Genomic DNA, 27,342 nt, shown 5'->3' with positions numbered 1-27,342 from the left:
ATTTAAAAAACACCACCACCACCACCAGGAGAAAGACAAGCAACTGAAACAAGCCCTAGCTTTGCAGTACATATTCAGGTTGCCTGAATAAGGAAAGGCTTGTTTGCTGCTTAGATCACAGGCAACAGAATTGTTTCACTGAGGACATAAAATAGCAGATTAACTTCTAAGGTACACCTCAATGGCTCCAGAACTTATCTGACCAAATCAGCTTACCTAAAGTGGTAATTAATAGTTACATTTGCAGTAATGTTTGATCTAAGGGGATAAGCAAGTGCTTATCATAGATACAGTGTCATTGTAAGAGAAGTTCCTACCTTTATTATTGATTTAAAAAAAAAAAATCTAGTGTGTAGTGTGTGCTGCTGCCCTTTATATAAGCATTCTTTATTGATACACCTAAGATACATATATATCAACCAATGCTTATTCATATGCACCACTTAATATTAGAAACTAAAAGTCTTGATATATCGACTGTTGCATATGAAATTGTGTATAAACGGTGAAGTGTACCAGAAATATTTTATTCTCATCGGTAAACTGAACTTGTTTATATTACAATAAGCAAAGGACAAAGTTTGTTCAAAAACTTTTATTTACTATAAAGACAAAAAACACCAAAATAGGTACAAATTATACTATATAAAATTGGTTCAATGGGGTAAAAACTTTTAATTAAAATATCTTGATATATTTAAAATAACAAAGGATACAATGAAGCCAAATTTCTTAACCCAGAGATTTCTGTAAAATTTGCTTGCACAGTAAGGTGCTAATAGAAGTTAGCCCTTAAGCCCTGGAAGTCTTAGGAATCAGTCACATAGCAAATATAATTTCATTGTGAAAGTGAACTTTGGTAGAAGAAACTCTATAGGACACCTGAGGTAGTAGAAACTGGAATAAACAGCAGTAGACGTTATTTACAACTTAAGTACCAAATAACATTAAGAACACAAAAAATAATTACACAATACAATTTTCAGTCCAGCTTTGATCCAAAGAAAATAAGAATATTACATCATATCTCCATTTTAAAAACACCACAATTACCAGCAAGCTGAGGGAAATGCAAACAAACTCAAACAAATGCATTTGGACACCTAGAGGCAGTTTGAGTTTGAAATGTGGTAGGCATGGTGATCTACAAAGTAATACTGATTAGCTGAGGTTCATCAGTTTATACAGTTTACATTTCTGCCAGAAACAGTATTAATCTGACAACTGATCTTCCAGTACATGAATTGGCAAGAGTGCATCCTTTAAAGCTTGCACGTAAGAAAGACTTAGAAACAATCTTATTAGAATGAGAAATTCTAAAGTGGTCAAAAAAAAAAAAAAGTCAAGTACAAAACAGTTAGAGCTACCAAACTTCACATTTCAGTATTATCTTTTTAACTCTTCAAAGTCTGCCAGTCTTTCAAAACAAAGGAATGTAAAATTTCGAAAAGAAACACATTCACAACTAATGACACTGCTTTTTTTTTAATTGTATCAGCACTATCATTCCTGTAAACTTATCTTTAAGATGTTTTACTTCCAATTTGTATTATACATTTTTAATGTACTATAGCTTATTTATTTTGTCCTGAGTCTTTGAAAATAACCAATTCTATTTCAGTCCAACAATCCAACTGGCTTCTGAAGAGTTAAAACATAAACAGTATTTTTTCCAAAATGGATTAAACACAATCATTATTTGATTTAAAAAGATCCCCTTTCTTAAAAAAGCAAAAAGAAAAGCTGCCATTTTCCTTCAGAATTACATGCATCAGAATCTAAAAACCTGCCTTTAAAATAATTTTAAAAACCGTTTAAAAAAAAAAACACACGTGCTAAAAACCACAAGTTTTACACTACAAGTGAAGATTTACTTCACATTTTACGTTATCTTGCTTTTCAAGTCCAAGTTTGTTTCTTGTTAACATAAATACCTTTCTTATGGTAATATTTTTAACATTTTCAAATGAAAGTATCACTAATGGCTACAGTAAATAGATGATGTACGGCAGAAGGAAAACAGCAGGTAAAACTTATTATCAGCAGAGCATATGACCTCAGTTTTGTTACACAAAAAATGAGATTTGCTCATAGCTGGCACCTGCTCCCATTGAAGCGTGAGACAAAGTCTCCCTTAGACTTCAACAGGAGCTGGGTTTGCAGCCTTCGACATGAAACTTCTCTACGCCATTTGCCATAAGAAGCTGCTATATGAAAAGAAGGCTCAACAACTTCTAGCATGATTCAGGCTAAGTTGTTTTATGCAGAACAATCTTGGTTTTTTTCCTGCTTTGTTTTTTAAACAACCTATACTATCAGAGCCTTCAACACAGCCTCCTTGAAGGCGGCATTTTATTTTATTCCAGATTTCCAGCAAATCTGGTCTTAAAACTCTTGTGTCAGCAACATATCCCGTGACACAGTTTGCATCTTTGTCTAAAGACTATTTTTAAAAGATCCCCTTTTTCCTGAAAGTTAAAAATACAATGAAAAAAACAAACTTTAATTTCAAAAGAAATTACACAGCCAGCAGTAAATGCACAGTGAACCACAACTGCCTGCTCTTACTTTAAGGAAGGCAAAATTATTTTTTTTTTTTTTTTTAAAGTATCCATCAATGTTTGGATTTGTTACGCAGAGAATTTTGTGTAATTAAAAGGGACAGATACAGCACTTCCTTTTAACCAGTGCTGAACACTGACTAATTGCAGAACCTGCATGATGCGAAATGGAACAGTGATCGTTATATTAAAATAAGTCCTGAGCCCCCCAGCTGCTAATATTGCTGAAAAAGTGCTCCAAATAAAATAAAAATCACTTACCTGCTAAATAATCATGCAGATTTAAGCAAAAATGCTTTCGTGTTCACCTAGAGCCAGATGTTTGAAAAGGCACAGTTTATAAATCTCTGCACAAGTTGTGAAACGTTGCATACTGAGCTTAGGTAAAGATCTTGATTTGTCAATCACATACTTAGGTAGGGTTCTCCACTGGCCTTAAGTCCTGGATGTATCTATCATTAAGGCCAGCAGAATAATACAATTTGCCGTGCTTAACGGCACCACAAGACAGTTACTGTATATTCAGTAGCATCTTCTTCAGTATATCAGCCTTGTACGTAAGTAGCTACCATGTGGTACGGAAGACCGGGTGTTTCAGCAGCTCCCTTGATGGGGGTCTGTCCTGAGGTTGAAGTTCTAAACACCGAAGAGTCACATCTTTCAAGCCAGGAGACAGATGTGTAGGGATTGATGGAGCAGTAGTTGCACTAGCAATCTGAACAAAAGGAAAATAACTTTTTAGAAGTCCAGTGAATCTTAAGCCCCCTCTCTTACCCCAAAAACCTTCCATGAGCTGAGAAGTTAACGAGATTTTCTCCACTTTCTCCACTGCTGCAGCTTGAAGATCACATTACTGCTTTCGTTTTGTAAAATAGATCTTCAGTTGCACTTACGCCTATTGCCTTTCAGAGTTTGTTGCTCTCCTCGCACTTTTCTCTAAATTTTATAGTAAAATTCTGCAGTGATCATCTGCCAAGCAGGCCATAAGAAAAGCTCTTATGCCATATATATGGGTATTCTTTAATCTACTAGTTGCCACCACTGTTAAGTGGCATAAGCCAACATGGAGATCACAGAATTACAGAATGATATGGGGTTGGAAGGGACCTCTGGAGATCATCTTGTCCAACACCCCTGCCAAAGCAGGTCCACCTAGAGCAGGTTGCACAGTCATGTGTCCAGGTGTGTTTTGAATGTCTCCAGAGAAGGAGACTCCACCACCTCTCTGGGCAGCCTGTTCCAGTGCTCTGCCACCCTTTAAGTAAGGAAGTTCCTCCTCATGTTTAGATGGAACTTCTTATGTTCAAGTTTGTGCCTGTTACCTCTTGTCCTGTCACTGGGCACCACTGAAAAAAGACCGGCTCCGTCCTCTTGACGCCCACCCTTTAAGTATTTATAAGCATTGATCAGATCCCCCCTCAGCCTTCTTTTCTCTAGACTAAAAAGACCCAAGTCCCTCAGCCTTTCTTTGTAAGAGAGATGTTCTAGGCCCCTAATCATCTTTGTAGCCCTAAGAAATGTATGTTAAGCTGGGTATGCTCTCTTGCATTGTCTTTACTGTATTTCTGCTACCACCCCAAAGGGCAGGCAGGTGCAAATCACTCCCAGCCAAATTAATTTTCACCTTCTCTAGATCAAATTAAGCAAGATGATTGAGAACACTGGAGTGGAACCACCAGATTCACACAGAGAGAGAACATTTACACCTCTTACCGCAAGTCACTTGTACCTAATTAAAACATACTTGAATACTGCTGTGTTAGTTCTGTTTTATGGAAACAGACTTTTTTTAATATATTATTGTGTTGCTAACCTTTTTTGGTTTGGGTTGGGGTTTTTTTGGAGCAAGCAAGAATGATTACGGTGGTATCAGTATTTATTTTGTACTAACAGCTGCAAGATAAAGAAGAGGTATTGCAACAACCCCTACTACTTGTACACTTTTCTAAAATTCACATTGCTGTGTATGAAATTAGTCAGCGTCTTTCGTAGCGCATTAGTAGCAACAAAATACCTCACCTTAAATATGAGAGCAAGATGATTGGAGTGTTTCTCTGCGTTCCAGGGAGGTTTAGCACAAGCCATTTCTATAACAACACAGCCAACGCTCCACACATCACAGCTCCTACCATACTGCTGACCTCTCAGCACCTGAACAGATAGACCAAAGCTCAGATTATCCACTTCAAAGTCTCTTAGCTCCAAGTAATTTAGATGCAAAGGAAATACCGTCAACCAAGTGCATTCTCATTAACATTTTGTGATCAGTGATGTAAATGCCGTAAGATTTATACAGCTGTAGAGAACTAGTAAATAAAATGCCCAATCATAGGTGAAAAGCAAAGTAGATTGTGATAGTTTGCTTTTGACCCAATAGTCATTTGGGCTTTAGTAACAATACTTCGATGGAAACATCTCATAAAACACTACTTAAAACAACTTTGACAGTGAGAAAGAAGTGTCATTATTGCCATGTTGGAATCATTCGTGTTCTTTAGAACAAGTACCTTTAAAACATATTTAAAGTATTTACAACAATTTTCTGTTATTTAGTTGTATGAATTAGTTTAAAAGAGTTCAAACAGACTTTTTGAAGTAGCTTCCAAAACTGGTATCTTACCTCCGGTGCCATAAAGGCAATAGTCCCCAACAACTGTCCCTGAAACTCCCCAGCACCAGTTCCTTTTGATGCCAACCTGGCTGCCGCTCCAAAATCAGCAATTCTTAATCTATGACCTGTGCTGTCAATTAGCAAATTGGCACCTGTCAACAGCATAATAAAAATACTGATAGTTGGCTTTCTATTAAAAGGCAAAGGGATGAACAGACACCCTCCCTTCATTTCAAAACTATAAATAGTTTGACATTCCCCACCCCCAGTATCAGAAAATCTAAAAATCAAGGAGAAAGTCTAATAATGTCACTTTTCTGTTATGCCTGAATGATACTGCACACAGCTTGAGTCTGTCTGGGAGAGTCAGAGAAGCAACCAAACTTTCAAAGCAGGGCAAACACAGGATTCTGGAACAATGCCTGGAGATGGAATAATGAAAGAAAATGGTGACCTAAAACCCTGGAGGTTTTCATTGCCTGCAGCTCCCTGTGAAATTTAAACTTATTTCATCCTTAAGCAACTTTGAGCTGTCTTGAAAAGAACTACAGAAAGAGCAATTGGAAGTTTTCCTATTTTAAGAAGTATTAGAGATCAGTATTTGCCATTGCTATGTTGCTGCTTATCTGAATGTCTCTACAGTTCATGGACAGATATAGTGGCATTAAAGAGAAAAGTTTAGTAAGACTGCTATTTCCCAATAAAGTCCACATTTTGCGCAAACACAGTACAACTGTATGTTCAATTAGGGTGAAGGAAGAAAACTCATCAAAATACTCCTTTACATTACAAACCCGACCTTTTTATCTTGGGATTTTTACAGATTTTACTATCATTTAAGTGTAAACATTTACATTAATTTAAATAGCAATCTTTGAAGCTATGTGGAAATTTCATATTTTATTTGAACAAATTGAGGAAACCAGTTTTTCTAAACTATCGGCACAGGTAGCAAATATCCCCAGGCATGCTTTGAACATTCTGATTAATTTCAGTTATTAAAGGTTTTTAAGAATGATCAGACAAACCCAAGAGAAATACCACTCCTGAGATGGTATCCGAGAGAAGCAATAGCTCTCAAACCAAAATAGATTCTACTTTCTGAATATTCCTTATTAAAATGCATTCTAAGTAATTCTCACCTTTAACATCTCTGTGGATTATCTGATTCTCATGGAGGTAAGAAAGGCCACGTAACAGTTGTTCTGTGTAATTAATAATAACTGATTCTTTGAAGGCTCCATATTTACTTAACAAATGAGCAACTGAACCCCCTAGAAAATAAAAACAATATATTTTATCAACACTTTCATTTTGAATTAGTAGAATGCAGTGCTGCCTCCTAAAATGGGAACTTGGTAATGGTATTCCTTATTTATAACTAGATTGCTCCAACCCCCCCGGAAAAACCATTATAAAGTTTCATAGGCAAAAAGTAATATACTTGGTTACTTAATTACTTTCTACCTGGAACTGTACACATTAAAGATAGGAATCTTCATGCTTCCAAATGATGTCATATTTCCTTAAAAGAAAGTATCAAACTCTTAGTGTACTGTTGCTGATAAAAAAGTACACATATTTATCCACATTTTGCATTAACATTTAAGCAGCAAAACACTAGCTTTCTTTGGGGCAATAGCTATGCACAGCCTCCAGTAAGCGTTCCCTCAGAGGATCTTAATTTTTTTTTGTTACCATTCAAGTACCTATACATAAAAGCAAGTAGACAAGCAAGGAAAAGCAGTATGTTTCTTTATTTTCCAAAACTGGTATATAGATCCTCAAGATTTTGGATTTGGCCTCTCAAAGGATTCTAATATAACTTGGGCTTGAATGAGCTAAAGACAGTTCCTGACATTTCATTATCTAAATAATATTATTTCTGAAAAATTACACTTAAAAAAAGTTAAACACCATTAATTTTGAGAAAATATTTTCTGCACTACTGCTAGTAATAATGCATACTTGGGCTTTGCTTGTTAGCACTCTGGTATTGCTAAGTGGTTTCTGCCAAAGAATGTAGTTTAAGGTGCAATGCCTTCTTTTATAAGAAATAAGGATGTATAAAGCACCAAATCTAGTCTTAGTAACTGGATGAGAACAACATATAATCCTGTTCATGAAGTTAATAAAGCTCCTTCTTTAATATTTTTTTACCTGTTCTATAGACTAATGAAAAGATTTCACTGTTTCTTACTAAATTACCACTTTATTTATTTAAGATTAGATGTTTTTCCCATAGCATCCTGCTTAATACCTAATATTAGAAATTTAATGTAATTTCTTAAATGCCTTTGCATGTCACCTCACACAATTTTTATGAAAATGGTTGGGACAAAACCAAGTGACAGGATTCCAAACTTTCTAGCAAAGTTATTTTCAATAATAACTTAAAAGTTACACAGGTGCGCTGAAAATGCAACAGTTTGATTTATTACCAACTGAACTCCCTGTCTCTCAAAATTTCCGAGTCCTCATTCAGATTCAGAAATCAGGGAAAAAATAATAGAATTTTTGTTCAGGGCTTCCATCTGCTTTAACTGTACAACAAATCAGGTATAAGAAACTTGAAATAAAATGAACTATAACACCAACAATGCACCAGTAAGAATATTGCTATGACCACTTAAACTGCTCTCTAAGTAGACCTTTATACTGGTTACCAACAGCAATGAAAACACAAATTTGCAAACGAAGTGATGCAAAACGCAGTATGGAACTACAAAGTCTAAGTCTCAACTGATGTTTTCATTTTCCTTGGCATAGGAGTTGTTTACCTGCCATCCATTCAATAAAGAGGTTATAGTTGCTCTTCTCACATGTAGCACCCAACATTCGAATAATGTTAGGATGGTTCAGATGACTCATCATCCTTATTTCTTCTCTCAGTGCTTCAACTACCTCTTCTTGCTCAGTCGATGTGTTCCTGACATATGTCACCTGTTTTGAAATATGACATTCAGATTTACCTTACATAGTTACCAGTCCTGTAACCTCCCCTTTCAGTACAGTAACAAGAATGGATCGTTTTCCATCCCTTTTCACCATCTGGAAATAGCAAGTATTCTTTTATCTCAGCTGAGAACGTATTTCCATGCAAGACAGTCATAGAAAAGGAAGAGTGAGCTTCTGGGCAAATACCAATAAAAATCTCTCCAACTATGGAGTGGGGAAACTTCCCTCTTCCCTCTCCTCTGCTCAAACTAGGATTAATTTTTTATCCCAGATGTTGAAGAAAAGGAAGAAAGATAAAGCCTGAAATGGAATTCTGACAGTGGTGGTGTTTGTAAGATTTTTACCAGTTTAACCACACTATCTGCTTCATAACTAAACCTCTCACCCCAGAAATACAATGGAGTGGTAGGGTAAAAGCAGATCAGAAGTCCCATAATGGAACCGAAGCCAACCCCAGCTCTGATCCACCCTAAATCTGAAATAACGGTACGCTGCAGAGAATTTCCCCTGGGCATCAGAATCATCACCGTCTCTCCGGGAGGGGCCTACATGGACAGTCCTACTCTTTCACAAGCAAGAGAGTTTCAAAGGAGGAATAGGTGATGACAGATATTCTTTCCCTGATTAAGTATTTTGAAATTGCTCAATTCCACAGGTATAAGTTCATTCTAGAATTAATAAGAAAGTGTTAGGACCAGATTCCCTCTATGTTGGTATCACAGATTCAGACCTAGGGCACCTCGAGTGTGAAAGATTCACTCCCATCCAGAACCTTTAAAAAAATCTTGAGTGAAGCACACGTATTTGGGCCTCTTCTCAGCCACACTTCTGGATCTATTAATTTAAATATTACAAATACTTGCCTCAAAGTTGGCTGTTGTATCAGAGGAAACAAGCATTAAACAACATTTCCTCTGCATAAGCGTTTTTGGGAAAAAGAGCCCTGACAATTAAGGGGAAACTACTTTTAATAGCTTCCTTGCAAGCAGGGCATTAATGCCGAATCAAGAGATCTGGACTCCATTCCTAACTCTGTCACCGATTTATGAACTTGATAAAAGTAAAAATGTATTTGAAGAACTATGAAAAGAGAATGGGCATATATAAAAGTAGAGTATTTTTTTCATTTTAAGGAGAAGTGAAAAAAATTGAAAATACTATGTTAATACCATACACAAAGACTTTTTATTATGTATTGTGGGAGAACACATGGCAGGGAGCAGAGGAAGCAAGGAACACAAGAAGTCAGTGAGAGCAGAGCGCCTCAATATTTCAAAGAAATATTGAAGAACAAGCAAAATATATTCAAGAAACTGAAGTATTTCAAGTATTTACCTGTTTTACAGCCATTAATGTCCCCGTTCCTACATCTTGAGCTTGGTAACAGGAAGAGAAAGCTCCAAGACCAATTTGCTGACCTTTAAGCCATTCTGCATCTTCTCTGTAATGGTGTTTTGCTTTGGTATGTCCAGGCAGGGTTTCTGGTGTCTGCAAATTAAATTCCAAATCAATTCCATGTTTACTAGCATGCATCTAAAATGGAGACATTCTGAAAGGTTATAAAACGTCCAAGCTTATATGCCTCTCCTCTCTCTTTCAGTTCTTTGTACTGCAAGTTCTACATATTTCAGCTGAGGCCAGAACACTAGTGTATTCCATAATCCACGTACTCCTATTGTACGTCAGTGCAGAGAGCCTCCTCCTATGTTACTACCCAAAGGTGAAATGCAAGATATAAAGACACAAATAGGAGCAAGACTTTTTTTCTATTCCTGATATCACCTCTAGTTAAGGTTTTAGTTAGCACCCATAGTAAACACAACCAAAATCATGTTGGTTTCTACTTAATTTATTTCTCCCATGCTTTGCATGTTGTTACCTCATGCAAAGGATCACAAATAAAATACTAATTTCTCTATTTTTATTTCTTGTACTTTTGTCTACTTGCAAACAAATATCTTTTTTCTGACTTCTAAATTATCCCTCATCTTCTCTCTCAAGATGTGCCAACAAGATCTCTTCTAACTGCCTTTTTTTTTTTTTCAGAAACCAGTTTGGTTTTGTATAATTGCCTTTAAAGTAAAGCAGCATTAACACTCAGTACAGTTGTACTCCTGCTTAAAAATTTTGTTCTCATTTCCTGGTTTCCTCACTTTTACACTTCCTTCTTTGCCATTTTAAAGGTTGGTGCATGACATGTTTATCTTCCAAATACCTTCTCTGAACTTGTTAATAACCTTGGAAGGATTCCATTAACACCCTCAACTGCTAGACTGTTTACACTCCAACTCCCAGGAGAGGGTATTGGTACCTTCGCATTTTATCTAACCTTAGAAATGTAACAGCACTACTTTATAAATTCAACGAACCTCACTTGAGACTTATGCTAAATTCCCACATGTATACTTACATCCTGCTGAATGATTATGATATCTTCACCATTTTCAACCTGTAGTTGTGGAATTATTGGCAGGGCATCTTGAGACGCTGACATTGCCATAGCAATAGCTAAAGCTTCCTCCTCTTCAGCTTCCATCTTCTCCTTGCATTTTTGATTATGATTTACGTCATCTTTGTAAGTATCATCATTCTCTGCCCGCTCAGGAGAAAGTACTGCAACTTCAGACTTGAATGTAACTGTGCCATCAGTCGTGGGCATGGAGGCCTCGAGCAGGTCCTCAATACTGGAATTGAGCTCTGCATTAACATCCAACCGACATTTTTCATCCACTGGTGTGAACACCGTCTCTTCACTTGGTATAACTGCACTGCTACTGCTACTACTATTGCCATCGCACTGTGAAATATCATTCAGGTCAAGGGTCATGCTGTTTTTTAAGGATTCTGCCTGCTTGCTCACATCACTTGGGGTGGGTCGTGATGGCTTTGGCCTGTGTATGTGACTGGATGGCAATGGCCTGGCTTGGGTAAAAACCGGAGAAAGTTTATCTGGTTCTTTATTTTCAGAACAGTTTCTCTGAAACTGGAGAGAAAGTTTCCGCTGCGTTTGAGGAGAAGGTGTGGGGATTTTGCAGGGAACGAATCCCTGAGGTCTGAGTTTAGAGACATCTGTTACAGTGCCAGCTGGTACAGATGGGTTTGAAGGAGATGGAAGCGTTGGGAATAGTGACTGGGAATGACTGGATGAGGGAGGAGAGTTCAAACACTGACTGTGGGGTTTTCCTTTTGTTTGAATGGCTGGCTTTGGTTGCTCAGTGGTTACTGATGAGACAGGAAGTCCCACAGCAAGGCCAGCCAGCGTCTCAGAAATGTCCTCTGGACTGGCACTCAGGTTTTTATCACTTACAACTTTCCCGCTTTTCCCTGATAACTGGACAGTATTGTTAGGAGTATTATTTTCTGTAGCTTCTGGAGAGTTATCTGGTACAGGCAGCTGCAAAAAGTCTTCATGTCTATAATCCCCAGAGTGCATTTCTTCCATGCCTAGCTGGATGGCTTCTGCAATTTCCATTTCATCTGCTATTGCCATGAGACGTCGACGCATCCTTACATAATGAGTTGAGCTCGTCACACTCAACATTTCTAACAGCTTTACAAAGACATGGGGGACTCTTGCTACCATTCTTGCTGCACTCAAAAATACTCTCCGTGACAGTTTACCAACCATTGAGTGGGAATTGTCAATTGACTGCAAGGCGAAAGTTAATAGGGAGAGAAGTTTCTTATACCTAAAAAAAGAAAAGAGGAGTTCTAGTTAACTACTACCAAGAAAACCATATCAAGATAATGTATTTAGCTGTCAGTTCTGCAGTGGAAAGGAGACTTATTGCTGCACTGGTGCTTCAAAGTTCATTCACAGGTCAGAATTTTTAAAAAAAGGCAACCATTTACTCCACAACATAAGCACACTTTTGCATATAAGTACATACTATTTGTTTACAGGAATCAGAAAAACTATTTTTTCGAAGAAATCACCAACACCACATTCAACTACAAAGAGTAATAGTCAGTGTAAGAAGTACCTGTCTACTACGGTATCAGCCTGTAAAACATCTCCAGAGACAATATGGGGATAAAATTCACCAGGAAATTCCAACAGAAGTCTGTCTATTAGACAAAGTCGCCCCAGTAGCGCTTGCCAGTTGCTAGATTCAGTTTGGGTTCCAAGAATACAATTTAAGACATAATCAACACCACCAATACCAATGGACCCTGTAAGAAAAGTTGATAAAATAAGGATTAGATATGTTCACAATCTAAATTACGATCTCAATAAAGATCATAACTGCATCATACAGAAACACACATTCTGTGCCCAAATTACCCTCCTCCCAAACTGCTGAGAGAAATACTGTTCTCTTTGCCATGCTGATACTGGATAAATACTGTATTAAAATGTACAACACTTCAGTATGATTTGCTTGTAATCATAATTCAATTATACGTGAAGAGTTATTATTACCAGATTTAAGTATCTCTCTCCCAACTGCCAGCTCGCCTGCTTGACCTTTACACATCTCCAATAGAGTTGAGACTGAAAGTTGGCTTGTTCGACTGTAAGAAATTAATACCAGAAAATAACTCTTTTAGCAGATACTTTCAAGGAAAAACATTCTAATAGTTACATTTCAATAGTCATTAGCATGGAATTGCATATGGAAAATGATTTTGCATCACTTTAGAAGCATTTCTATAATGCTTTATCTGTAAGCTACTAATAGTTGTAACATTTTTTACAAGGATAATTCCAGATATGAAATGCCTATCACTAATAAATAAACAAAAACCAAAATAGGACCTCATCTTCTTGCAAAATCAAGCCAAATCCAGAAACACAAGGAAGAGTTCTATTTCACTCATTCCTTTAAATTTAGATATTCTATTGCTAGATGATTGTCAGGGCATCTCTAGCTGCAATTTCAGAAGAAAGGCTGCTTGGGAACTAAACGAAAGAGACAAAAATCAGGCTGTTGGGCTTCTGCATCTAGTTTACAGTACAGGTGAAGAAATTTTGGTCTGGCAGAACAAACCGGGTAATTGAGACAGGGAAAGAAGGCCAACTCAAGCCAGAAATGCTTAGGGCATTCGCTCAGAATAGCCATCTCCTAACATGACACTGAAATAAGGCAGAAGTGTAACGTTAACAGTTCAGGGCACAGAGGTACAGCAGCTTTTGTTGAAGTAGGAAACATGCATGATTGGTACTCGCCAACTGCTGAAAGGTGAGTCATGAGAATTAGATCAAAGCAATATTAAATGAGATGGAGGGGATGGTTAATGACTGCACCTAACATCTTCCTTTATTTTAAGGGGACAAAAAGGCCTTATGAAAGCAAGGTATCATTTAAGATCTGTAAATGTTGGAAAAATACAATCAGGTGCCTTCAAAACCTACATCTTTTAAGCCAGAAGTTTGTTGGCAGCAATTAGATTTTAACAAAAACATGACATATTTATGATCTACGCATTTTATTTCACCCCCAACTATAAATGGTCTCCTCATTCCACATAAATAGAAACAAATGAAGCTTCAAGACATTTCAGTAACAATCCAAAATGAATTTGAAGTTCATGAGACACCATACCTGTTGGCATCCGCACACTTAACTAAAATCGTCTCTACAACTGGCTTGAGAAGTCGCTGTAGTTTAGTCCTCTCTGCCAAAGTGTGGCAGGGAGTATACACCAGCATGGCTCTTAAAGTTTTCTAAGAGGAAGAAAAAAAGCAATACTTATGAAATCATATTAGCTATATAATTTTAATTTTTTTTAAAGAGTTGTAAATAATTTTATTTAAATTGCATTCAAAATAGCAGTGAATTGTTCAAAGGATAAAGAGCTTACCACATATTCACTGTTAGAATTAGTCATGTATTCTTTGAGATTAGAAAGAAACTAGTCACACAAGTACTGTTAGTAGTGTAGCAAACCGTTCCTTGTATTTGGCCAGTGGAGTAATGCTGTTTCACTCTTGCTGAGGATTTTGTTCATCCCGCTTTCAGATGATGGTTAAAAGCTAATTGTTGGTGCTCAACAACAATTACTAGGATTCCTGACTCCATGCGTCTCCTCCCTTTCCCTCCCCTCTAAAAATGAAGTAACTTGGAAATTACTAGAATACAATAAATAAACAACTACTTACTAAAGCAGCAACATACACTTTGTAGACAGGGTCAGCACAGACCATGGACAGCACGCTGCAGCAGGATTCCACCACCACATCTCCTGAGATACTGGTCTGAGATGACCCACTAGCTGCTCCCAGAGCTCCAGCACTTGTGTTGTTTCCATTGCTACTTCCAGAATTTCCAGTGCTTTCACCATTAGCCAGTAACAGAGCACCACTAACATCATGGGAAAGACGTCTAAGTGCCATCTCACGTATATTCCAGTTTCGAGAAAACAAGCAGCCAACTAACTCCATTCCAAATACCTGCCAAGGAAAAAGCAACATTACAGGAGTCAAACTCAACAATACTGCAATTTAATTACCTAAGAAGAGCAATCAAAAAGAGGAAAAAAAAAATGTTTCTGGTGAAAAATCACCTTAAGTCGTCAAAAATGTGTAAGAAAGATTCTGTAATAGAAATGAAACATCATAAATGGTAAGTCATTGGTTCTCCAAAAACTCTTAAGAGGGAGAATAACTGTATGGATGGTTTAATTCACTTTGAATTTTAATTATTCATTATGGAGTTTGTTTCTAGACATTGGTATAAACAAACCTGAAACCAAGGTCTGGCTATACCAAAGATTAGAGAAGAAATACAGGCTATACAAGTTCTCCCACTTTTAAGTGTGTGATCCCTGCTCAGTTGAACCCATCTCTAGACTCTAGAGGTTATTTAGTTTATTCGGCTCCTGCAACGCAACTTGGGTAACAAGACATCCCAACTTTTAGGTGACACTTGTACAATCAAAACTAGAGTCAAGAATACTTTTTATTAAATGGACCTTTAATATGAGGCCTCAGATGAAGTCAAAAACTGAAATCCAAATTGAAACAAGACTGGAAAGCCTTCTCTTGTGATTCAAGTTAAATATAATTCTTTCTAACAATAATGAACCATAAAGCTGATGGGATTCAGAATACATTTTTGAATTGTTGATCTGACTACTCTAGCAAAACAGTTCAAAATCATTTGAAGCTTCTTTCACAAAATAAAATTACCTGAATCCATGGCTCTGCTAAATCTTTATAGGCAGAAGGGATTTGCTGGACTCCATAATGAGTAAGGTTAAAATTGCTCTCATGGGTTCTTCTCTGTGATCCAGCTGTAGATTGCTGCTGAGTTTGTTGCTGAACCACACGGAGAACAGAGGCATCCACAGGGCTTGGCAATTCATGACTAGAGATTAACAACAAATATTGTGGATCAATAAATGAACATTTCCTGAAGCAAATACTTCAGCATATTTAGGAACATCAACTAAAGATCCAGAAATGGATAGTTAGTTATACACAGCCTGAATCCTTACCTATAGAAATCATGAGATCTCCATTTAGATCTACAAAGAGGACAGATGAGTGGCTCTCTGTTTCTTCTGCATTCTTCTGCCCCTGGAAGACAGCAACAGGATAATCGGTACTTCTGTTTTATAGTGTATAAAATCAGAAGACAACATTACTATTTCTATGTTTTACTGAATAATGTTAGTTTCAGGATAAATGCTTCCGAACTGAGCCATTTGCAGGAGCCTGATAAATATGGGCATTTAAACATTTTTTTTTTGCATGCAGAAATAGCTCAGTTTAGTCCTACCATTAATATTAAAAGTTATGAACTGAAATTCAGTTCCTTTTGTACTTCAAACATAGGCGATACTTCTTCCAGAGTACTAAAATATGGAAGATGGAATTTTATTTGTTAAAGGAAACTTTAACTATTGATATACTTTATTTAATGCAGTATGCAAACATATTCTGTAATTCACTATATAGTCCTAGCTAATATTAGATGAGTTTCATGCATTCTAGTGACAAGTCACAGGGGTCTAAAAGTCTGTTCCTAAACTTGCTCTAATTGGGCATAATCTTTTCACTCAGGTAAAAGAGGCTCAAACCTCTAGCCCTGCAGTTAACTTCCTTCTCACAGCATCAAATTACACGCTTGATTTGTGAATATCTGAAAATAAAGCATATCAATAATATCAAAATGATACCAAACTCTCACAAAGAGCCACCAATCATCACTTAAGAGTATGTTTCTGGGTGGATTTTCTTGTTTTGTCTTTTACTTTTAAAATAAACCAAAAACCTGATGAAAACAGTAAGTTTTAATACTTTTGCATATTTATAGAGAAAGGTGACAACGTACATATTGACATGCAGTGGTGGTGTAATTTGTTCCTGCAGCCATCTTCACACACAGTTAGGCTCTCTTCATCCAGCATGCCTAACAAACAAATGGGGCACATCTGTTCTTCTTCATCCTTCATACTATAAAAATAGATATTTGTGATTGTAAAAGTGGCATATCAAAATTCAGAACACAAACAGCAGGGAAAAAAAGGTTAACTTCCAGTCTGGAACAGTCACTTCTGAATACCTATAGGCTATTCATGAATCATGGTCTGAACCTTGGTCTGAATAAGTAAGCAACCAAATTTTTAGAAGCACCGAGTACAGACAACACTTTGTTGAAATGAAAGGGAACGTCACAAAATGCATATCTTTTCAAACTAGGTCGATACCAATTAGAGATTGAAAGGTCCAACCTTGGACACTTAAAAATTTTTTCCCCTGAGGCTTCTTTAAACAAACCAACCTTTGGTCTTTTACTTGTCATTTGGTTTTGAAAGAATAAGAAGCTTTTGTATTTTGAAAGCTACCCATGTTTTTTCCATCACACTCCTTTCAGAGTATTGAGTCACAAGGTATTCTTTAGCCCATTACGGGAAACTAAGTACCATTTGTAAAACTCAAAAAAAACCGACCAGAAGGTAACAGTCACTCAAGAATTTTCTGCCACTAACACAGATGCAATAGATTCACATGAACACTAACATATCTCCATGTCACGTGTAGATTTTAAAAAAAAAAAACAACAAAAAACTTTTTCCCTGTTTTATATCTTGCTTCCATTATACTTACCCCCACCTTAATTTTTAAATTGATATATCCAGATATTTCACCCCAAAAATTATACTTAAATTAAACAGGTAGTGACAAACACAGATTTCAATATTTTATAGTATAATTTACATGCGCAAAACTCTTACTATTCATAGCAAAAATTTAAGTTATAGTTGGTGTGTGTCTAGAAGTTTGCAGGAACCCTGTATTTGTTCACCAACAATGTATTTGAAAAATAAAATTAATTTTTATATACATTATTTCTATTTCCTTGCAAATGGTTGACACCATTTTTTGTCCTTGAATAATCCACAAAAATAATGTTTCTTTATTCATCAACATTTGCACAAGTGCTCTATTTGAAGAAATGCACACAAATAGGTTTCCAAAGTTAATAAAAAATACGCTTCAGTCTTGCACTTGCATTTCAAAGGTTTGTTTCCCAAATTAATAAAGGGTCAAAATATTCTTTCCACAACTTGACAACATTTTTCAAATAGAGTGTTAAAGCAAATACACCCACTTGGTACCACGGTGACTGACATATGCTTGACTCAGTTGTTTGCAAATACAGAGACTTAACGTGGCTTGAAATGAAAGCAGCTTTGAACAAAAAGAATGTAGGTGGCACTAAACCTCCAAAAATTAGAAGAAAACTACAAAATCAAGCTTTTAATTCCTTTAGAAAAATACTAACCTGTTTTCTGAACTAGATGTAGAAGTACTAGATGATGACAATGTATGAGAATTTGACATGCGTGAGACAAACTTCTGGATGGTGTTACGAGATGGAGCTTTGATCCTCGAGCTACGCCTACTGTGATATTTCTGGAACAAACTCTCAACCTAACATCAGAAAAAGATAGCAACAGTCGTATTTATGCTATGAATAGCTTGTAATTAAAAGTAATATTACCGAAGCTTAACTACTGCTAAAAAAAAAAAAAGATCTATTCACCTTCACAATAATGCATTAGCAGTAGCAGCAGCAGTAATTTCAGAAGTCTTACTAATAAATAGATCACAAGAAACAGTTTACAATAAAAACTTATTTGCTTATTAAAAGTAAACAACAGCTTGAAGTATACAATTACTTCTGAAGACCCTCGTTCTGTTTACGTTTCAATTAATCAGTGAGACAGATATACAAATTTGAGCAGAAAATCCAGTATTTGAATCCCTCTCTACTACAGCTCTCTACTATTCCTTTAGATACATCTTTTATTTGCGGCTATTTTTTTTCTTCTTACAGAGCCCTTTAGACTGAATTAAAGATATAGTTAAAAACATATATTCTTGTTGCTTTGAAAAGCAACAGTTTTCAGCATTTTGAAGATCATGTCCTAAAGACTTTTAACCAGAGTGTATTTTAGATCTGCCATTAGATCTATTAGAAATTGATTACCTCAAAGTTCTTCAGTGTCTTTCTCCAGAGCATTGGGTCTGAGGGTTCAAGCTGGAACACCCGTAGCATAACAAAAAGCAGATGAATACAAAATGTCCCACGGCCACAGCTACAAGTCTGCAAAGAAAAGTATATGCTAAGGCTCTACTGAATTGATAATTACATGGATAATTTTTCCACATTTAAGTGCATTATAGAACATATACTTACCCACCCTCCCAAAGTAGCTTACACAAAATATATGAAATATACAGGCATATGTATCTTCTTACATGGCCTTACAGAAAATGTGAATTTGTAAAATATTATTTAGGAATAAAGGTGGAAAAGCAGAGAATTATGACACCAGTTTTCAATTGACTTTTTCCCCCATTTTAAATTTTTTTAAAAATCAACTTAAGCGATTGCTACACTTCACACTAGAAGTAAATTATGCATATAATCATCATATATCCATCACATGACAGCAAAATTAAATTAGATGCTTCTGTTTACTCAAAAACGTAGGTGTTCCCCAATGCAGCATCACATTAGTACTGTGAAAGTCTATGAGAAGGACCTCACTATGGTTTTTAATGAAATTATCACACCATTAAAGTAATTATGTCATGTGCTTGTCATTTATATGTATCACATAAAGAGAGGAAATATATTGTTACAGAGTGAGAAACTAGGAAAATGAAGTGGCCAAATTTTAGCCAAAAATACTTATGATATATAATTCAGAGCCACTTCTAGGAATGAGAAATAGACAGGAAAATAGTAATTACTTCCAAACTAGTGGTTGGTTTGTTTTTTTTAAAGAGAAACTTTGGACAAAACTAATATACTTGCCACATATTTGACAAAACACAAGCTGGTAATTATATGAACACAAATTACAGCTTTTAAACATTACCTTATAGAACCATTTTCATGGATCAGAGACTAAATTGACCTAATTTGGTTTTGAACAGTTTTCTAAAATCAACTATAAATTAATAAAAGCTACAGACAACACAAAAGCGTTCTCTACCTGAGGGCCAATAAACACTCTGTATTTATTATCAGGGCTGTCTCCACCAATTAAGAAGGAGTTGGGTCCTATCTGCTGCAGCAGGTACAGCCTGGCTCGCATAACTTTGTTGACACGACGATTTGTTTCCTCAGGGCTGTATGGTGAGAAGCCATCTGGAGATGGGGCTCGTCGAGGTGGTGTTATTCGTCCACTCTGAAACTACATAAGCAGTTCCATCATAAGCATTTCCAGGACAACAGTAAGTTTAATTAGGTGGGTGTTTTTTTTCATTGCTTCCAAATGACATAAGGAGAGTCCCCAAAAACTGAAACTCCTACAACCTGCTTAGACTATATGGCTTTTAGAGGATTACTTTTCTTCCATGCCTAGAACTGGAGGGCAGAAGAAAAACCAAAATGTTGTAACCGAAATTTTGTCTGGCTTTATGACAGGAAAGCAGTCTTTTAAATTACTTCTGTTTCCAAGTCTTCACTGGTTGCCTTACCATATTATTACGGAATTATCAAGTATAATTCAATCAGAAGATAATCAGACTTGTGACTCAATACAGGAAATTATTATATAAGGTTATAATTCTAATATAATTCATAAATGAAGAAATCCTATGACTACCATTTACAAAAGTGAATATACAGTCAATGAAGAAAAAAAGTTTAAGAAATTCCAAAGAAAAGGATGCACCTTCCCATCCTTTGCACAATTAAAGCAACTTTCAGCTCAGGATGGGTTGGGTTTTTTTATGGTTTTTTTCCCCATGATCAAAAATTCAATGGCCTAAACCTTTTATTAAAATTGTCTTAAGTTTTTCATATTTCTAACATTATGAGATGCATTAATGGCCCTGTCCAATTTAAAATATTCTGCTTTGATTTATATCCACTTTTGAGTTTTATGTTACGATGCAGGTTACAAATGATTCACTGTCTATCAGTTAAATAAAAGATGGTGTGAACTCCTAAGGTTTTTCACGTGAAAGGTTAATATGAAACAAAGAAATACAATCAAGTAAACATGGATCAAAGGCTAAATTAGATAGTTTGGTGGGTTGTTGAAGTTTTGGTTTTGATTTTTTTTCTTTTCAATCTTTCAATTTCTCTTGTCAAGAGGAAAGGAGCTGTGCTGCAGTGCTGTAACTTGTGATATTCATCCCTAGTTCACAGGAATGGCAGTACATATTTTAATTGACGCTAGAAACCTTGTTTAGAGCAATGGAACAACAAATGCCATTAGATCTTATTCTTACTCTAATGGCTGATGTAGCTGCCCAGCCACTCTCCATGACAGCTGAGAAGTCATAGCAGTCAGGTAAAGTCCTCAGTGACTGGAAAAAGGGAAACATTGCTCCCATTTTTAAGAAGGGTTGAAAGGAGGACCCTGGGAACTACTGACCTGTCAGCCTCACCTCTGTGCCTGGGAAGATCATGGAACAGATCCTCCTAGAAGCTGTGTTAAGGCACATGGAGGACAAGGAGACGATTTAAGACAGCCAGCGTGGCTTCACCAAGGGCATGTCCTGCCTGACCAACCTCATGGCCCTCTGTGATGGAGTGACTACATCAGCGGACAAGGGAGGACCTATGGATGTCGTCTATCCAGCCTTCTGTAAGGCCTCTGACATTATCCTCCACAGCTAAATTGGGGAGATATAGATTTGATGGGTGGACTGTTTGGTGGATAGAGAATTGGTTGGGTGGTTGCATCAAGAGAATAGCGTTCAACAGCTCAACATCTACATGGAGATCAGAGGTGTTCCTCAGGTGTCCTTATTGGGACCAGTACTGTTTAATACCTTCATCAATGACAGACAGTGGGATTGAGCACCCTCAGCAAGTTTGCAGAGGACACCAAGCTGAGTGGCATGGTTGACACACCTGAGGGACAGGATGCCATCCAGAGGGACCTATTGATTATCTTTGATGAAGCCAGTTACTATTGCTCAAAACATTCTACTGCAGATCTTCTCAAATGTAATGATAGACATTTTAGTATTCCAACAATGCACACACCTAAATCTTCCCTAATCAGTATATAAAGATCAGTTCTAGAATAGATGACCACAAATAGCATAGCAATAATGCTTTTCTGCAGGAATCTTAATCCGGTCAACAATCCTAGAACTGACATGCAAAACCATAGGAAAAAACCCAAACTACTAGTACCTAGTTTGAAAGCAGGACTGAATTAAAAGGAAACACATACCTAAGAGTAGAGAATAAAGTTCAACACGTGAGAAATGTAACATGAGAGATTCTCTGCATATCTCGTTCAAGTGATACCCTGTCATAACCCTTTTGTATCAGCATCTTGCCCTATACAGGGAGGATTAATTGTCTCTATAAGCAAAAGATTGCAGAATATAGCCATATTAAAATTACATCACAGCTTGCAACTTACAGGCACTGGAGATACCCTTTTTCTTCTAACACCTGGTGATTCAGATTTAACTGTCCTAGAAGATGATGAAGAGGAGCTGCTAGGAGAAGGGCTACGTCTTCCTTTCTGTGTAGGTGAAGAAGCAGTGCTTTGTCCTTCAGCTTGAGGTTCTAGAGAGAGTTTGTTCATTTCTGATCCATCTACTTTCCCGGGAATAGGTTTCACCACCTTGCAAGAATTAAACCATGTGTTAGAATTACAAGTTGACCATTTTACACTAAAGCAGAACAAATTAATCAAAACTTATTTTGCTAGCATTATATAGTTACATCATTATCCAGACATCCGAATTTTGCATATTCTCCAGGTTCTAATATTAACATCCAATAGGGGTTATTCTGTTAATCTATATGCAACACAAGAGGAAGAACCTTTTTTTCCTGTCTGTTTGTGCCACTTATGTTAGTTGTGGCAGCAACTAATTTGATGCTCAAAGTACTTCTGTAGTTGTGATTCATGATATCTGAAAGGACAGCAGTTCCCCTATTTGGACAGTAGGAGCCAAAAGAATTTTTTTCTGCAGGCACTGTCTACTTATTAAGAGCTATAATCTTGGATCCATCTATTATATACAGTAAGTATCAGTTGAGAAATACTACGGTTGCTATTTCTACAGCACACCACTTGTTGCAAAGAAAAAATTACTTTAATCTTGGAAACAATGCAGAAAAATTAAGGTGTGCTGCACCCTGTAAGAACCACACCTGGGTTTTCAGCCTGCCATACAAGTAAAACAGCTACACCACATTTGATATCTGAACTAATCACTGTGCATAGTGCTGCACTGCATGAACAGACATGTGTGCTTGAGCAGAGTGAGTACATGCACCTCCAATACAGTGCTTTGTTGCAGGAACACTGAATTTTGACACCGAGGTATGGAATATTTCATGACAACTTTCAGCTGCCTGCCTCTCAGACCCACATAACGCATGGGAAAAGTAAGGCTCCCTGTGAATCAGCAGCCACAGCAGGCAAATTCAGTTTTAGTTCTACATTTGTCCATGTCTTAAAGGCTTGACTCAAAGCTATAAGGAAGCTCCAAGCAACACTTCAGATCAACAGAACAGACCTCTCTTAGAAAGTTCCAGAGGTGTCTGATTTAGGCAAAAGAATGGAAGGGGTTTTCCCTGCCCAGGGTATGGGGAAGAAGAGACATCCGGACTCAGTGCTTTTCTACCTAATGACTTGGACTGCATCCACAAGGTCAAATGCTATTCTAAACTGAAGCATTTAACTCATCCAACTGAAGCTATTCCACTATCCAGAAATGCATTTCAGTTTCAGCAGGCTACAGGGAGAAGAGGACAATGTGGAGGTTGTGGTCTAGCAGTTAAGCACTGCCTAAGAGAAGAAATATCTGCATTTACAGCCTTGATCCAAGCTTTGTTCATTTTACTTTAAGAAGTCACCATATTCAATGTATTGCAAACCTGAACTTTTCAGAAACCTTTGTTGCTTTAGTTTTCAAATATACTGCTATCTGATTATGAAAGTGAACAGGATAAAGGAGAAGTATAAAGCAGTGCAATCTTTTTTTTCCTCCTACTAATTACTGAAATGCTTTTTCATTCCTGGAAGGTCAGAATGCAAATTCGTATGTCTATGGACAAGTTACAGTTACCAGCTGCTAGTGCTTAAAAACATTTAAAATGTAAAATGGTAGTAATTGAGAATCTGAAGCATGGAAAGCTGTATTAAAAAACCCAGAAACCTCAAGGGAAGTGGGCTGAACAGGGAAACAATTTCAAGCTATGCACTAACCAAGATGCATTTAAAAAATTTTAAAGTAAGGACTGTTTTGTGTTATTTGACCCCTTGAGGTATTGCTTTTTTGGTGCACTTGTAAATATTTTCAATATTCTTTCTCATTACAAAGTTACCACCAGAACCTTCTTGTTTCTGTTTAGAAAAGCTGTCCCCAAAGACTTGTTTACTGCACCAGATAATCTTAGCTTTAAATTCGCACTCCCATCAAGTTGTACATGGGAGTCACATCGATCAATGCAACTACACATATAGGTAATTAATGGCTATTAATTAACCAGCATTATACAGAACAGAACTGTAACTATGCTTAATAAGTTTCAGGTTTGATCTGCTCACAGTTTCTTAAAATTGCTTCTAAGGCATTTATACAAAAGCATTACCCAAAGGGCTAATAGAATACTCTGGAATCCAAAGTTTAGCAGAGTTGAAACTTGTGTGAAAGAGTTACTCAGCTTTGTTTTCTTCTGGTTCTAGTAAGAGTGCAGTTTGTTTTTTCATCTAGCAAAAATTCCATACACTTCCATTACAATACATAGAAAACTTTAACATTTTCAAACTAAGGAAAAATGAATTCATGAAACCTGTGAGAATCAAGGGAGTACAAAGCACTACAGTGCAGACTTGCAACTCAAAAGTTTGTACCTAATGAACAGGCGCTACGTTTGCTGTTGACATTAGAGGGCAGTGTTGTCACAGTATTATTTCATAATATGCAAATCTGCAGCATAGCTATATGCCTTTTTCTTAAAAATAAAGCTTAATAAATGCATACATTTCAGAAAGTCAGCCGCAGTTTCCTGTTAACTAGCTTATAAAAAATGAACAGGAGAACCATAATTAAGAGTATGCAAATTGTTAAAAAAAAAAAAGGTTTCTAGTAGAAAGAAGTTTAAGGGATTTTTATTTGTTACAGCTGTTACAGATATTGCCCTTCCATCAGTGCCACTTACCACAGGGCCTCTCCTGCTTCTTCTTTCCAGCCATTCATGCTTCCAGGCTGGCATACACGTTGCCTTGAGCTTCTCCCTGATCATGCGCTCTTCTGGGCGGTCATCCATCTTCTGCAATCCCCTGAGGGTTTCTTTATTCTCCATGTCACGACTACAAGACAAAAAAAAAAAAGAAAAAAGTCATAAACACAATTAATTTTAGTTCAAGTATAATACCACAGCATTCTTAAACCTTTTGCCATCCTGTTTTCCCTCTCCTTACAACACAGCTGCTAAAATGTTACTTCCAACTTGATTGCAGCAAGCCTTCTAGGAGTTACGACTAATTCACTAGCTTGCCATTTGCAGTATACCTGTTCTGAGGGCTACTTCTCTAAGATGCGTGTACTGCTTGTAACACTGGACACCCATTAAAAAGGGAGGTCTTGGCAAATCCTAGACCAATAAAAAAATTACCCCATAGGTCATGTCATTCACCAAAGGTTTCAGAAGTGCTGTGACGGTTCATGCTTTCCGTGGAATTCAAAGCTTGCGATCTTTATTTTAAATTAATTTACAAAATTAATGGTTAAAGTTTTCCATCTTCATAGGATGCATATGCATGAAATTATGTATGTAATGCCTCTTCCTATACATGAACTCTTCCCCAAAAAAGACGACTTGTAAGCTAACACACAGTAAATACGTTTAAACTAGACAGAGAAGTCATGAAAGCAAGGCTAGTGGCCTTGAGAGTTGCTTTCCAAGTGACTGATGACTCAAAAGTTCTTCAAGTCAGCTATAATTGTAGCAAAATTCACAGCAACTTTGTATTTGTAAAATGAAAGTGCAATCCATCTGGGCTTGTACTTTTTTGACCTACAGAAAAGCAGTTGCTCGTGATTGCTGGCAACAACGAAAAAGCAAAAAATACTGTCGGACACTGAAAAACAAATATGAACAGTCTGGAACATTTCCTGATTCTGTTGAGCTATCTGCTAAATCACCAAGAAAACCACATTCTTAAGCAGCAGCACATGATCCCCACCCATCTTCTTGAAGTTAGCCGTCTTTAAAAATAAGCAAGCTTGATTAAGCCAACTGTCAGAATGAAATTTTATTTCAAAAATTAAATCGCAACTTAAAGTGGAAGACAAGGCTATATAATAATTTAGTTAAAACCATTGCCTTCACACATGCAGACTTCAGGTTCTAAAACATTTAGCTATGCAGTAAAAACTACAGTTATGTAGCGTGTGATGGCCTACAACACATTCACTATATCATTCATTGCATTATGATGATCTTAAAATTAAAATTCCTATCTTCATCAGCAATGTATTACTAAGGTTCATTTATCACAAATCCCTACTTAGAAAAATAAGTTTTTGCTGGTCAGGAGTACTCCTGGGTTTTTTGGTTTTTTTTCTCTCATTGTAAAGACAAAGGAAACAAAGTATTCTGAGGCAGGAAATAACTCTTCCTGTTCAGTGCCGAAATGTAATAAGCAGATGGATACTGTAAACAAAATACATTTTCTTTCAAGCAACATCTAAACCTACTTTAATAACCCATTTTAGACACTCAGAACTGTCTAGTGATTAAAGACTTTAAAACGTTTATAAATAGAAACACAATCTACCTAAGAATGAATGTTTTTCACAGGTTAAGCATTAATGCTTGCTTAACTTCAAAACTAATGTAAGTGACATAAAAATTATTTCTGTGCCAGCAATTAATTCCATACTATTGCTTTCTACAAACAGAGGGGGAGAAAAAAAAAAAGTGATAAGTCATGAAAAACAAAGATATTATAGCAGCAGGTAGAGTCCAAATAGAGAATCTGCCTAAAAGTTTAAAATAGGGGAAAAACTATTGTGTAAAAAAGGTCGTTACATTTTTTTCCTCAGTCAAAAAAAATCAGTTCACAGACAAAAATCTTTGCATAAGAACAGTACAGCTCCAAAATAATATACGTGCAAGTTAAAAATATAGTTACTCTGGTTTTTATATTAGTTATTCCATGGCATGAACCACCTCAGTTGCATGAATACTTTGTATACAAGACAGAAAACACTATCCCAACAGTGAAAGAATGACACAGTATTTCATTTGTTCATATAACCATGATTAACTTCCCAACTGATATAAAAAAAGTCTTTTAGAGGGCCTTGGACTTGAATTCATGAACAATGTAATACAACAGTGGAGGCTTCACAATCTGCGCTTGTTCTCTAAAAAGCAGAAGCAACTATCTTCCTCTCATGTGACAGCTAAAGCGATCTACTCTCGCCGGCACAAAGAACTCTTGTGCTATTCCTCCACGCAGGTGGGAAAGACCAACTGAGTCTGAAAGCTTTTGCTTTGTAAACCACGGTTATCTTTTTGCAGAATTTAAGTGTTATGTATACTTTTATAGAGCACAGCTTCTGAAGTGCTCAAGAAAACTTGGCATTTTAGCTCAAGCTTGGCTAAAATATTTATTAAAGATTCCTATACTGTTGGGTCTGTGGAAAAAATGTTTCTCCTGTGACTGCACAAAGCTCCTCCATATAGCAGAATATCCTCATTTTGTGGCCCTAAACTAAATGTTTTTTTTTTATTACTATTATTTTATTCT

At 36.6% G+C, this 27,342-nt stretch overlaps 1 protein-coding gene across 1 annotated transcript in view; it reads right to left on the bottom strand.

Annotated features, from left to right (window-relative positions):
* Positions 1 to 2,604: 2,604 nt before the first annotated feature.
* Positions 2,605 to 27,342, bottom strand: part of MAP3K1 (mitogen-activated protein kinase kinase kinase 1) — a 56,458-nt gene continuing 31,720 nt past the window's right edge. The window contains exons 2-20 of the mRNA XM_074166038.1: positions 24,744 to 24,894; positions 21,985 to 22,191; positions 19,588 to 19,788; positions 18,573 to 18,689; positions 17,865 to 18,013; positions 16,410 to 16,531; positions 15,571 to 15,652; positions 15,263 to 15,440; positions 14,234 to 14,524; positions 13,677 to 13,798; positions 12,554 to 12,645; positions 12,114 to 12,303; positions 10,541 to 11,819; positions 9,466 to 9,618; positions 7,953 to 8,115; positions 6,315 to 6,446; positions 5,182 to 5,324; positions 4,581 to 4,712; positions 2,605 to 3,276 (exon numbers count right to left, since the gene is read on the bottom strand). Of these exons, the coding sequence (XP_074022139.1) occupies positions 3,127 to 3,276; positions 4,581 to 4,712; positions 5,182 to 5,324; positions 6,315 to 6,446; positions 7,953 to 8,115; positions 9,466 to 9,618; positions 10,541 to 11,819; positions 12,114 to 12,303; positions 12,554 to 12,645; positions 13,677 to 13,798; positions 14,234 to 14,524; positions 15,263 to 15,440; positions 15,571 to 15,652; positions 16,410 to 16,531; positions 17,865 to 18,013; positions 18,573 to 18,689; positions 19,588 to 19,788; positions 21,985 to 22,191; positions 24,744 to 24,894 (4,054 nt within the window). The 3' untranslated portion in view covers positions 2,605 to 3,126. The remainder of the gene's footprint in view (positions 3,277 to 4,580; positions 4,713 to 5,181; positions 5,325 to 6,314; positions 6,447 to 7,952; positions 8,116 to 9,465; positions 9,619 to 10,540; positions 11,820 to 12,113; positions 12,304 to 12,553; positions 12,646 to 13,676; positions 13,799 to 14,233; positions 14,525 to 15,262; positions 15,441 to 15,570; positions 15,653 to 16,409; positions 16,532 to 17,864; positions 18,014 to 18,572; positions 18,690 to 19,587; positions 19,789 to 21,984; positions 22,192 to 24,743; positions 24,895 to 27,342) is intronic.

This window comes from Numenius arquata, chromosome Z (assembly GCF_964106895.1).
Source record: "Numenius arquata chromosome Z, bNumArq3.hap1.1, whole genome shotgun sequence".
Taxonomy (NCBI): Eukaryota; Metazoa; Chordata; class Aves; order Charadriiformes; family Scolopacidae; genus Numenius; species Numenius arquata.
This window is presented reverse-complemented; position numbering and strand designations above follow the sequence as displayed.